Raw genomic sequence first — 13,755 nt, 5'->3', positions numbered from 1 at the left:
AGCACTGTACCATTGCTTCACACCCCAGCCGAACCCCAGCCGAACCCCAGCCGCCAGCACCGTGGTTCCTTGCCTCCAGTGAGGGCCAGGAGCAGCCTCCAGCCATGGCTGGCAGGAGTGGGAGGATAATACCCCGCTCTCTCCCCCTGTAGGAGGGCATCTTGAAGGAGCATGATCTGCATGGATCCCCAGCACTCCCCAGCGGGACATGCCCAGCTGCTCATGGTGACAATCGCTAGCTGACACACCCGGCCTTCTGGTTCCTACTCACTTCCTATTCCCCAGCTGGAGTTTTCTAGTGTTGTCTCCCAAGTAAACCACTTGCTAACAAATCTTGATCTTGAGGTCCCCACACCTTAATCTCGGGGAAGCAAGAACAAGACAGTAGGCTTCTAGAAAGGGTTGCAGGGATCCCAGGCTATCCGACCGCTTTAAGCCTGTGGGTTCTCCTTAGCCGCGTTGACTGCTCTGCAAGGGTTTAGCAGAAAAGACAAGCTGTATTGTTGGGTGAAAACAGCATTCAGGACAAGTCACTTTGACATAATCCTAGCAAGCAGGGGTAGAAGCTCATGAAATTTTAAGGACAATAGGACGCTTAATGCCTAATCATAACAGATAAGACATGCTCCGGATAAGACAGAAAGGTGTTCTCAGAGCGAATTATATCATTCTGTATTTGCTTCTGAAAGTTGAGGGCACCTTTGGGCACACAATTCTAATGAGTCCAGGAAGACGAGGTTGATACACAGTTGAGTTGGCATAAAATATACCAGAGCCTGGGACTTAAAGGCTGCAGTCACCTAGTCCCCAGACTGTTCCGGTCCTTACGTTCACTTAAGGTCTTCCTGCGGTTAATGAAGTTCAGCAATGGATTACTGGGCCAGAGACTTGTTCTGGATTCCTCAGCAGTAGCAAAACACTGTCACCAACTGTAGGTAGCCAACTCCAAGGGAGAAACGTAAGAGATGTTCATGCCTCTTCCCTGCCCACTCAGCAACCATTCTGTTTAAAATATACATAATGCTTAATTGCTGTTGAAGAATTCTTCATCCAGCCAAATCACACGAGTTTAAAAGTGAGCCCAATAACTTTTAGAGGATTCATTCTCAGAAGCAAGCTTGCCAGTGCCTGAGTGCCCACACACATTATCGTCACCAACCTCTTTTAGAAAGCACACATCCACCAAGATATCGTCACCTGTGTTGGTTGAGCAAGCATCTCCAACGGATAAGGTGTTTTCGGCTGGATGTGAATGAATTACATTTTCCAACAACTGGAAGAATAAAATTCACACTCTAAGATATGAGGATGGAGCTGCTCTGTGATCTGGGCCACCCACCTCTCCTGCATCATCTCCGCCTGGCTGGTCCTCTAACTCCTAGCCCTGAAGGATACGTCCTTTCTACTCTGAAGCCCTATCATGGCTTCCAATTCCAGGCCCTGATTCCTGATCAGCTGCTGCCAGATCTCAGTTTAAATGTTGCCCCCTCAGATCCCATCCCGCCCTAACCCCAGAGTGGGCCCTGCCTCCACCCCTTACTCTCTACCCTCTCGTCCCACATTATTTTCTTCCTATCCTTCTCTGTGCCTCTGACTCCGCCCAACAACAAGCTGTCGTACCAGGTATCATCAGAGGGTAGAAATGACCAGAGTTTGCTAACTCGAAGTTTTCACAGAATAGTTAATGGGACAAGGAATATCCTGAACAAGCTAAATGACATAAGAGAAAGGCAATGAATTATATCCTCAAGGGCAAAATCCTATGGTACACTGGCTCTCCAATTTAGCTGCACACTGGAACCACCTGGGAGCTTTAAAAGGCACTGATGGCTGGACCACCCACTGGCCCTGAGCTGATGTAATGGCTCTGGGGTAAGCAGGGACTCTGGGGTTTTTAAATTACCAGTTGATTATAATATAAAGCAAAGTTTGAGAATATTACTTTTTTAAACATGAAGCACTGTGTACTTACATATGCAGGAGTACACAAATCTGAGGTGTATGGCTAATTGATGTCCATAGAGTGAGTGTACCGCGGTAACCAGCACCCTGCCTGTGAACACCACAGCTCCTGGAAGCCTCCTGGGTCCACTTCCAAGGTTATCATGGCCGTGGTGTCCAAGCATGAATGAGTTCTCCCTGCCAGGGGGGCTTCAATATGGACAACCATACTCTCCCTTGAGTCTCTGCTTTAACAAGAAATGGACTGGAGAAGTTTGAATCCCATGGGATGCATCTGGGCAGGCTTCCTGGAAGAGGCCGTATTTAAGGGAGGAAGTGATCTGGGTAGTTGACCAGAGAGAGGAAAGGCAGGAAAGGGAGGGAAGCTGGGAAGGGCAGGGCAGCAGCATCGTTGGAAAAGAGGCCACCAGGCAAAAATGCTACCCACCGGCCTCTAAAGAAACCCTTGTGGGCCTGAGTGTTGTCAAGGGCAGCCTTCCTTGCGGATATGCTGAGCTTGGTGTTCAACTCGCGTTTCACTTTTTTTTTTTTTTCTGAGAACCTATACTGTGCTGGACGTGGATGAGTACAGAGGTAACTGGAGTTTATATGTCAATTAGGGAGACAGGTGGTGACAAATACATGAAGAAGACGCAGCAGGAGGGGTGGGGATGGCAAAGGAGGGAAACTAAGTTTAGAGGGAAGAGGACAAGCCCATCCAGGAGGTTCATAGTGAGTGCAAAGGCGGGAACCAGGGCAGGGGAACAGGGCAGAGGAGTGGCTCTCTGTGCTCAGGCAGCTCTGGACCCCTCCGCCTCGCCCTGGTGCCAGAGCAGTGCCTGCTCAACCGGAGATGTTCTCATCGCATTGACCAGGGGTCCAGGTAGGGTGGGCCCACAAGCACAGACACAGAAACCAGGGCAATACCGCGCGGGCTGGGCGGGGCTCACAGCTTTCCAGAAGGGCACCGAGGACACCTTTCCACCCAGCCCTGTGAGAAAATCCAAGTCCTGATGCCCTTTCCTGTTCCCTGGATGAAAAACAATCCTCTCCAAACACGATTCTCTTGTTCTAAAATTCCACTTTTGTACAGGAAAGGTTCCCATGCCTCACCTTATCAGAATCGCCTGGGAGCTTTACCGTTTTCAGATCTTCTGGCCCCACCCTGGCATCTAATTTAGTAAGTCTGAGGTGGAGTCTGAGCTTTTTCATGCAACAAAATGAAACAAATAAAATTCCCAGGTTATTCTGATGCTCGACCCACGTGGGGCTGGCTCTTTGGGGAGACAGGTTGAATCCTGCCAATCAGTTCATGCCTTTATACACCCGAAGTCGCAGGAAGCCGGGTTCCCTGAGGCTTCGACACAGCATTATTGAGACACCAGCTCTCAGAAGAAGTTCCTTAAGTGCCAAGGCCTGCGCTCCAGCACGGTGCTATGCCAGTTCCACGCATGCCTGGACCCACCTTTCTCCCTTCCTGCCTTCTCCACACCTACCTCGACCATATGTGCGCCTTCTTGTTCCTTAAATATATTTATTTTCAGATTCTACTAAACGGGTTTAAACTTGTGATCGCTACCAAAAATGAAGAGCAGTATCTTTCACTAAAATAGAAGTTAATGCCAAAGTGAGTTCAGGGAAAACCATTGTGTGAAAGTCTGGCTAGAGACACTTGCCACATCCCAACCTTCTGAGCCTGAGATCTGCAGTATGGGTGGAAGAATAGAAGTTATTAAATGTTAGGTGGGTGGGGGACAAAAAACCACCCACACTAAATGGAAACTGTCTCACATTGGAAGGCGTCAGGAAGGGAATAACTTTCTCACTGTGTGAATCAGTGTTATTTAATGTCCTGTCTACACCACTCCAGAACATCTGCTCGCCATTGTGTTACACGTTCCCCTGGTGTGGTCCAAATCTTCTTTCTTGATACCTAACTGCTAAAGGCTCTGTAGTAGTAGTTATGGGAAAAACTACAAAGTGAAAGAATACTCCAGCAACAAGCTGATAGCCAGCCAGAGGTGGGTATTGCCTCCCTTTACCTACGCAGGCACTGAGTACCAGGAGGGAGTGCTGGTGAAGTTCTGAGAAGGATTCTGGAGAGAATCTGGGAGAAATTCTGCAGCCCAGGTTACCTCATCCTGTCTCCCCCTCCAGATCCCTCCCAAGATTGGACTCTGCTGCCCAATTCCCTCTTTTCTTGGCCTCAGTGTTCTGGATCATTATAAGAGAAGCTTTTAGGAGGAGAGGGTCCTGTCTTGTATATTCAGCTCTACTGGAGCTTGGGGCAAAGCCTGGTACACTATCCCACAGTTGAACAGCAGACCGACAGTTCTGGGGATTGCAGAGAAGAGGGCACGTTCCGTGAGCTTCCTGCAGCCTCAGCCCTCTCTCTGTTCAGGCCTGAAGTCCACCAAATCTCCTGATTCTAAAACTGGTTCCTCATCTAGAAGACTATGGGATTTTACTCGACAGGCACTGCGCTCTGGGCGACTTGAATGATACACTTTTGCTGATGTTGCCAAGGATGAAATAGGGTTTACTCTGCCTGGGCTGGGAGTGGGTGGGCTTGGTCATGGGGGGAGGCCATTTGGGTGATTTAGGGCCAGGAACTTAACAATTTGGACTACACTGGTGTGGTGGACAGTGCGTAGGACTGTTAACAATGAGACAGTCCTCACAAACAGCGACAACAAGTGTAGCTAACCAGTAGGATGGGAAAGTCAAGCTTCCTATAACCCAGAGGAAGTGTTAAGAAAGACATGGGTGGAATTAGTCAAGCTTGGTAATTGCTCATGTCAGGGCAAGGGGGCCAGGTGGGTGAGCTGGAGGGGGCAGCATCCCAGGTGGCATGGTCAGGCCTCACTTTGGGAGGGTACAGGGAGGAGGGAAAAGGAACAGGTATGGGTGAAATTCCATCACAATAGCCTCAAAGACAATGTCACCCCTTGAGAACCTAAATCATATTAATATGGGAACAGAAGTTGGTTCTATAGTTAGCAATATTGGGTTTGCCTGATTCAAAAAAAAAAGTGGCTTATTTTGGCAGAAATTTTCACACTGAAGCAAACAGGGGAGTCACTTGTGGGACTGGGGTCGATCATTCAAAATGTAGATTCCTAAGCTCTCATCCAGAAGTTTCTGATTTTGAAGGTCTCTGAGAGTAGTGCTCAATTAGGCGCAATTTTGCTCCCATGGGACATTAGACCATCTGAAGTCTTTTTTTTTTTTTTTTTTTTTTTTGGTGGCCAATGGGATAGAAGAGTCCGTCCTCTGGTGGGTAGTGGCCAAGGGTACGGCTAAACGTTCTTCCTCGCACAGGACAGCCTCTTCCAACGAAGGATGATCTGGATCAAAATGTTAATACCACCATGGTCAGAAAACCTTGTTCCAGAGACCTGCATCTCAGTAGGGCCCGGAGGTGGAGATTTTAATGCAGGAAGCAGACGCATTTGGACAAATGCCTACCTTTTTAAGACAAGGGCATCTGTATAAGTTCCCTTTCTGCCTGACTCCTGCACGTTTAGAACTCTCTTTGGCTCGACTTGCCCAGCCTGCCTGCTCACCACCCTTCCTTCCTACAGCCCAGGTTCCTCGCCTGTTCCAAGAACACCTCCACCACCTGCATCCTTACCTCTTACTTGTTTGCACCTCCCACTGGAAGGAGAGTTCCCTGAGGGCAGGTCCAGGTTTACCCCGCTCACTGATAGGTCCACAACTCCTTGAGAGGTGCCTGGTCTGCCGAGGTGCTCAGTGGTCACACACTGGCTTCAGGCCGCCTCGGCTGGAATGATGAATCTGGAGCCGCCTTCTCCTTTGGGACCTATCACAGCACCCAGTTTGAACATCTTCCCGGGGCTCATTGCTCTGAAACTATGGTACATATGTGTTTGCTTTCTTTTCATCCAGCCCACAAATATTGGGGGGTTCCCTAACAAAACACCTGGGGCTTTGCCATCATTAGGGAAATAATGGAACCAAAGAGGCAAAAACCTGACTTCCCAACGCAGCTTATATCTGGAGAGGACCTCAAAGAGAAAACTGCACATAACTTGTGCCATACTGATAAGCCATGGGCAAAAGTAAAAAAGGGGAAATGGGATGAGGAGTGTGTGTGTGTGTGTGTGTGTGTGTGTGTGTGGAGAGAGAGCGAGAGAGAGAGAGATAAGGTGGACCTCTGGGAGAAGGTAGCACATAAGCAAAGGCTAGATATCAGGGGACTCCTTGTCTGCTCTCCCCCAGTATAATATAAACACCAATAGGACTAGGACATTCTCTATGGCTGTTGAGTTTCCACAGTAGGCAGGTAGTAAATGCTCAATAAACACTGTTGGAAGAAACAAAAAGACACTATGTAATTTGTCTGCCAAGCAGCGGAAGGGAGGTTTCTGGTTGTTTTTTGTTTTTTGCTAAATGACCATTGATGAGCAAGAAGGTGGGAGGGTCAGAGTCATTCAACTTAAGGGGGTTGGCAGGACATTTTAAGGAGTCAGGTTAAGGCTTAGAGAATGGAAGTCAACCATGGATAAGTCCCCCTACTCCCGCTCTAAGCAAAAGATTCTCCCCGCTCCTAATATTGTTGCTGGTGCGCACTGGTCAGGCCCTCTAGCCCTGTGTGCTTCTCCCCAGGTTCCAAGTTTAACCACCAGTCTGTTCTCTTTCCTCCCCACCCCTCCCCTGCAACCTGTACCCCCTCCCCACCCCCGCCTCCCACCTCCCACTACCCCCTCGCTTCCCCGCCCCCCTCCCTCCCGGAGGGGTGTCCAGGCCCGGGTGGGCACGCCCTCTCCACGGCCATGAGCGCGCTGCAAGAGCAGGGGCTTGGCAGGCCTGGGTCTCCTGCCTCCAGCCCCTCTCCCTGGCGGGACGCTGTCCCTTTAATAGACTCCCTCTGCCTGGCGCTCTGCGGCTGGGGAGTAAATTTCTCCCTGTCATCAGGTCGCGGGGAGAGGAGGAGGAGGAGGAGTTTGTTAATGTTCAGTTTGTTCAGCGGGATCGATGTTTGCTGGCATCGCCTCGCCCTGTCTTGTGTGTGTGAGAGAGTGCGTGTGTGTTTGTGTGTGTGTGTGCGCGCGCGCGTGTGTATGTGTGTGTGTGTGTGTGCGTGCGGGGTGTGAGTGTGTGTGGGAGAGGAAGCGGGTGCGTGGTGTGAGTGTGCCTGTGTGTGCGTGCGCGTGTGAGTGAGTGGATTCCAGATCCTGCCGTCCCCAGCCCGCGCCTGTCCTCTCGCATATCACTCACGGCCGGGGATCTGACAGCAGCCACAAACCTACCGTGAGTGATCTCGCCCCCTGCGCGAGTCCGCCATCGAGACCGGGGAGGAGGAGGAGGAAGAGCAGAGGCGGTGGAGGAGGAGGCGGTGGAGGAGGAGGCGGCGGTGGAGGAGGAGGAGGGACAGCGGAGAAGGAAGAAGAAGAAGAAGAAGAAAAAGAAGAAGAAGAAGAAGAAGAAACCGACCGCCTTCCCGGGCTCGGGCTGCTGCCCCTGCTCCCTGCGCGCGCGTGTGCGCCTGGCGCGTGTGCGCCCCCCGTCCCCTCCATCTGAACCCGGTCTTGGATGTTTAATAAAGAAATCAAGTGTCTCACCCGTCACAAAAAAAAAAAAAAAAAAAAAAAGCAAAACCAAAAAAAAAAAAAATCCAAAAGCAAAAACAACAAAAAGAGAGAGAGAGGAGAGAGAGAGGAAAAAAAAAAAAAAAAAAACCAAAAAAACAAAACAAACAAACACGGCAGCGCCAACCTCCACTTCAAACCAGCCGGCACAAGCCACCGTGTCTGCCACCCAGAGAGGGGGGTCTCCGGCCCGTGCTGGAGGAGTTACTGGGGGGCTCGTCAGGGGGACAGAGGCCGAGTGACGTCCTAGGAGCCAGCGGGCACGAGGCGGAGGAGACCCAGAGAGGCGAGAGAGACCGCGGGCCCCGCGCGCGGCTGGGCTGGGGCGCCAAGTGGGACGGAGCGCAGTAGAGCGATATGCCAAGGAGGAAACAGCAGGCACCCCGGCGGGCGGCAGGTAAGAGACGTCGGCGGCCCCAGCCGGGCGCCACCCTGCAGCCTTGGGGAGTCGCCCGGGCGCCCCCCTGCTGACCCGTCCCCTCGCCTTCCCAGCTCCCCCGTCCCCGCGCCCGCAGGCTCGGGTGGTGGGGGAGCTCTCCCACCCAGCCTTCCCTCTTAAACTTTTTCCTCCACCCTCCACCCCACCCCTAACTTTTCTCCCAGTCCGTTTCTTGCCTCTGGAGCCAAAGTTGGATTGAGGATTTGGGGTGCGGGGTAGGGAGCCGGCCCCTCCGCCCCCGCATCCCTCCGCGTGGTCAGTGCCAGCGGCTGCTGGCCTCCGGGGACAGTCCGCTGGCGCTGGGGCTCGGGGCGCTGAAGTGTGAGGCATGCCCAAGCCCGGGCTGCAGGCTGGCTTTGGGGCCGGCCCGTGGACTCCAGCCTTGATCGCCAAGGTGGAAACAGCACCCCAGCAATGGACGAGCCTTTGGATGTGGTTTCTGAAACCGAATCAGACCTCTCTCCCTTCTCTGAATAAAGGGGTGGGGGTGTCACCCTAGAAATGCAGGCAGCTCAGGATTTTCTTCGCCGAGAGAGTCGCAAACTTTGCGAATTGATCTGTGTGATAGGAACTATCCCATCTGAATCTTTATTTACCCGTCGACCCCCCACCGCCATCAACACAGGGACAGGTTCATGGATCAGTACCAGAGATCTTCCAGGGGATTTCTTTTTCTTTTCTTTTCTTTTTCTTTTTTTTTTTTTTCCTTTTGGGTTGTTTTAATTGCTTTTTTAATCATATGCTGGGGTTTTGTTTCTCGGAAGTGTAATATGAAAGTTCATTTTCTCCTGCCAGACCCACCCACTGAAAAATCAGCTTTCCACTTGATTGCTAGTTTTGATTTGACATTTGATTGATCACCTGTCATCTCACTGGCTTTGATCTATTCATTCTTGATATATATCAATAAATCACTCACCATGGTAACTCAGAGGGCCAGTGACGCAAGCCTTGCCCTCTATATTCAGAGCCAGACACGCACAATTATTATCTTGTTTGGCTTTTCATGTGGGCGTTTTTATTTCTTTGTGTCCTTTAGTTGAAGCAAGGCTTTAGCAAAAGTTTGTTTTGTTGTGTGTGTGTGTGTGTTTTTTTTCTTCTTCTTCTTGTTTTTCTCTCCTCTCTGTCTTTGCCCTTTGCTTTAGGCAGTAGTTGAGGCTGTAAACCCACCCACATTTTATTCTGTTTCAGCTTGGGTAAAACACAGGGAGAAGTTCAGCGGAACACTGATAAACTTTGCAAAGTTAGTTATAAATCTGGGGAAAGTGGGTAGTTGTATCTGAACAGGCTGGACTGCCAAGCTCCTCTTGCCTGATCCCAGACTGAATGGTAATCCATGTGCTTTGCAATATCCACAGTTACCTTCCCTGTGAGCACAGAATTGCTTGTAGTTTCGGTATCCATTTGTAGGTTGTGAGTTGCATGCGGAGATATCACTTATAAAGCTTTGAATGTTTTTCAGTTGTCTCCTTACAAGCAAAATAATTAAAATATGTGTACTACCATATGTATTTGGAACTTGCCTAGGCAATAAGGTTTTCTTTCTGCAACTCTAGCTACTGCTTTTGAAAACAATAGCCCCCTTATTTTTAAAAACTTAGACTGCTTTGCAATCTGACAATGTTAGGGTGTGCAACGGCCTTCGAGACTCAGGAAGAGCGAGCCTGCGCCGTCTAGTTCTGACAACACAAGTTTAAGTGTAGCTAGATGATTTGAGATAACGTCTTCATTGTTGTCCCGAAAGAGAACCCTGGGCTTCGGTCCAGCAAGAAGTGTTCCTGCCCTGAAAATTACTTTTTTTCCCCCTTGTTGTTCCGGTAAAGGCCTTCAACAACTAGGCAGTAATTTAAATTACCAGAATGACTGGACATGTCTCCTTTCGTAAGCTCATTATAAAAAGTGCATTGCTCAGAATTGCACCACTTTGATTATAATCATCCTCTGATCAATGAGGATCCAGGTGTACATAACCTAACGCTGCATCACATTATTTAAATTAGATCCTTTCACTAAGCTGGCATCTACTGGTTAGCTTATATATTGTAGTGTGTGTGTGTGTGTGTGTGTGTGTGCACATGCATGCACGTGTGTGTTAGAAACTTGTGACTGTAGTTTCGGTTTTCTGGTCTGTGGTGATCCTAGTGTTTTTATGTTTGTTTTCATGGCTCTCATTATTTTCCCTGAAAGAAGTGGAAATCCTCTTCCAGTTAAAAGGGAGTAATGCATTTCGTACACAGTGAGGCCCCTCTTGTGGTATTTATTTGCTCACATATTAATAAAGCGGATAGTCTTTCATGCAGTCTCTTCCACTCATCCGGGGTCATCAGCACCCGCCTCGGTTTCAGTGGCGATGGCTACTCACAAGCAAAGTTAGTCACTTTGGGTTCTTCAGTCAGGTAACATGTGGGGAAGGGCTAACTTTTATCACTGCTTAAAATTAAACACAACGCACAACTGTAAGTAATTACTCCCATGGACTGATGCTGAAAGCTTGATTTCCAGTTTGATTAATGAATAATGGAAGATAGAAAAAGCTTGGAAGTGAATCAGAGCTGAGGCCCTCTTGAAGCTCTTTCTCCAAGAACTGTTGGAGGCTCTTAGATCCCTTCGCATTTATTTGCTTGAAGTGCCACGTTTCGAGGAATCCATTGCCGAACTTTCTAATAAAGCAGGTATCCAAACAGAACAAACAGGATGAGACTGTAAGGGATGAGGGATTTTAGTCTTTATTTGTTATATTCCTCCCCCTGCAGGGGGAAGGGAAGTGAGGTAGGCAGTTCTCTTTAAGGAAACAGCTAAGTCAGAACATTTCCCTCTGAAATGTTATTCTTCCTGACTTTTTAAAGCTATGCCATTATACTCTACTATTACTTAGGGCAAGAGAAAAAAAAAGTTGAGAAAGCCGCGTGTAGTACCCCAGAGGTCTGTGTGCGTGTGCGCATGCTTGGCTCCCCTTCCTTGGACGTATGTTTCATCACCATTAAAATGCATCCTCTTTCACCTGAAAATATTGCAGGATTCGGTACCTGCATCTTTTCCCCCTGTCCATTTTAGGGAAGATAAAGAACATAGCAGGAAGGCAAAATAAAACAGAACAATGTTTTGATATGCTTTTTGTAGGGTGCAGAGTGCCTAAAAATGTAAAATTGTAGACATCCTTGAATCCTTCCAACCCTGACAGTCCATCTCAGCCACTGACTACATACATATGTAATACATATTTTATTTCACCACCCTGAGCTATTTGTTTTATAGCAATGCCGGCCGATTGCAATAGTGCACACAATCTTTTGTGATCATGTACACATGAACACCTCACATGCACATAAGTTGTGGGATGCTGCTTCTGCTCACCCCAAAGGACAAGATGTTCCACGTTTCCTTCTTGCAGACTTTCATAAGCTTTCTGATAATTCAGATCTGTGGAGAGTCTTGCAGGAAAGAAGAGCTCCTTCAATTTATTTTGTTTATTTAATATGGAGATGAATAATGCAGATTTTGTTTTCATGAATGTCCTTGTGTGGCAGTAAACATTAGACTATTAGCAATCATTACTTAAAAGTTGCAATTTGCACCTTAATAGCACAGGTTATTTACGAGGAAACGTATTCAGCAGGGACAATACTGAACACTGCAGCCGAGTAGAAATGACCTGAGAGATCTCTCCTTCCTCCTCAGGATAGTGGTGACTCTGGATTAATGGGTGAGGTCCCAGAAATCTCAACTAGTTGGGAGAGGAGGGGACTGGTAGCTCAGGGGGCAGTTTACCTTTAATTTACTGGCAAGTGGGGCAGAATTCAAGAGAATCGGAATCCGGGTAGTACCCCGGCCCTGGCGCTCTCACTTTGTCTAAACATCCTTCAGAGAGGCAAGTTCATATTTTGAACATTTAAATGTCTCCTGCTGTAGATCCCTTTGCTTATTATCCAAACGGTACGATTTGAAGATAAATGGAGAAAAAAATAAACACACGCTCACATATACACAATAAAAACCTCAGCAGCACCAACTATTTGGCTGTTCTTGTTATTTAAGGTAGATCCCTGGAAAAGGACAGGTACCTAGAAACTGCTTTGTCACGCGGTGTTTTGGATTGAAATCGATTGCTTAAGTGGTCCTTTCCCCCTCGCCTCCTGCTTTTCTTCTCCCACCACTGGTCTCACCCTTAAAGACCCAGATTGAATGGGACATCTCAAAATCCCATTTGTTTTAGGCATTTATTGATTTCATTTTTAATCTGCCATATCAGGACATAATACATTAACCCTAATCAGCAGATTGCAAGTGACAGGGAGTTCTCGTGGACACCAGGTGAGGGGGAGGGCTCTGGGAAACTTCTGGGCAGTGCAGCCTCTGAAGCTTGAGGGTTGGACATTGGATGCGACTTTTGGGGAGGGTAGAAACAGTCCTCAGATATATCTACTCCTCTTTGCCTGCCACTTTGTGTTTCTGTTTTTCTCTGGGGCGCCTCGTTCCTTATTGCTACACCTGGGGAAGCAGAGATCTCCTTGGCATCTTCGGGAGATGTGCAGCATCTTGACCTGTTCGCATTCTCCGACAGAGCTCCTAGGTTCTCATTTCATCCCTGCTGACTCCCCACTCACTGGAGGGACTCTCTGCGGCTGGATAATACCTGGATTGGTCTCATTCTCCTCCCAGTGGCTTGGGAATGGCGCTCTCGAGTGAGCAGGTTTTAAAGGGGACTGAGCTGGGCATTATTGAAGGCCAATGAAATGCTCATCACTGCAGCTGAGCTTAGGAAAAGCAGCCAAGAAGAAAAGCTAGGCCCTGTTCCTGTTTGTGCTGGGTCTGCAATTAGCTGACACGAGGTAAATGTCCGGAGTGGAGCTTCCTGTCCATCACTCCGTTGTGTCACCCTTTTGCTGTAGCAATGCTGTGGTTTGGAAAAGCTCGGGCACTACTGCAAAGGCAAGGCCTTGGTCCACCCAGGTCCCCTTTAAAAAACATGGAATTGCCTAACAAATTCTAGATTAAGACGAGGCATACACACAGTATCATTTTCGTTCGATGCAAAGTCAGTTGGAAATACATTAAACTAACAGTTAGAGAATGTCTTGCATGGCTTCCCCGAAGCAGTGCTTTTTCATTACATATTTAATTACAATCAAATTGAACGACTTTTAGGAAAAAAAAAATCACAGTGGTATTAAAAGAAGCTTGGCACACAAATAATTTTATTGCTTTGCAAGCCGAGAACTCTGTTATATTTTATTTTTTCCAGAAAAATTTATTTTTGTTTTCTAATGTTATGATAAATACAGAATGTCTTTGACTATAGTCTATAATCAGGGCAAGCTCGAATTCTGCCTTCATAGGTCCTGCTCAGCCGAGAAGAGGGTTTTATAACCATTTTTCAGTAATTGGTATTTTTTAAAAGATGTTTAAGTTTCACAAGTTCCATTTAAAGTTGGAAATTCAAATGTTCCTTTGGGTGACCTCTGGCAAGCAACCCTTCAGTTCTGAAGGGGCTTTGTCGTTCTAACCCCATAAGAAATCACCTCCCTGAGAAAGCTGGCTCGATTACCTGAATATTGCAGGAAGAAAAACACCACATATTCACAGACGTCTATCAGATGACGCTTTGTATTAGATTTATGATTTCTTATTTTTTTCCTGCTTCTGACTTTTTAGTCGCTTGTTTTAGAAACTTTGTTTTCAGGAGAAGGTATAGATATATCATTCAGAATGGCTCTCAAGGCGCACGAGGCTTTTGAGAAATGGCAATAAAAATTAGAGATCTCA

At 47.9% G+C, this 13,755-nt stretch overlaps 1 protein-coding gene and 1 long non-coding RNA gene across 2 annotated transcripts in view; one reads left to right on the top strand and one right to left on the bottom strand.

Moving 5' to 3' along the window:
• Positions 1–655: 655 nt before the first annotated feature.
• Positions 656–7,526, bottom strand: LOC124976829 (uncharacterized). Its single transcript, XR_007107076.1, has 5 exons — positions 7,215–7,526; positions 5,576–6,268; positions 1,973–2,249; positions 1,198–1,273; positions 656–1,002 (listed from the first exon to the last, which is right to left on the bottom strand). It is a non-coding gene; the product is annotated as an uncharacterized LOC124976829 (long non-coding RNA).
• An 86-nt stretch (positions 7,527–7,612) lies between these two features.
• The window catches only part of Tshz2 (teashirt zinc finger homeobox 2), a 239,128-nt gene continuing 232,985 nt past the window's right edge, over positions 7,613–13,755 (top strand). The window contains exon 1 of the mRNA XM_047539796.1: positions 7,613–7,950. Coding sequence (XP_047395752.1) covers positions 7,911–7,950 — 40 coding nt within the window. The 5' untranslated portion in view covers positions 7,613–7,910. The remainder of the gene's footprint in view (positions 7,951–13,755) is intronic.

Source organism: Sciurus carolinensis, chromosome 2 (assembly GCF_902686445.1).
Source record: "Sciurus carolinensis chromosome 2, mSciCar1.2, whole genome shotgun sequence".
Taxonomy (NCBI): domain Eukaryota; kingdom Metazoa; phylum Chordata; class Mammalia; order Rodentia; family Sciuridae; genus Sciurus; species Sciurus carolinensis.
The sequence above is the reverse complement of the archived record's forward strand: the minus strand, read 5'-3'. Positions and strand labels throughout refer to the sequence as shown.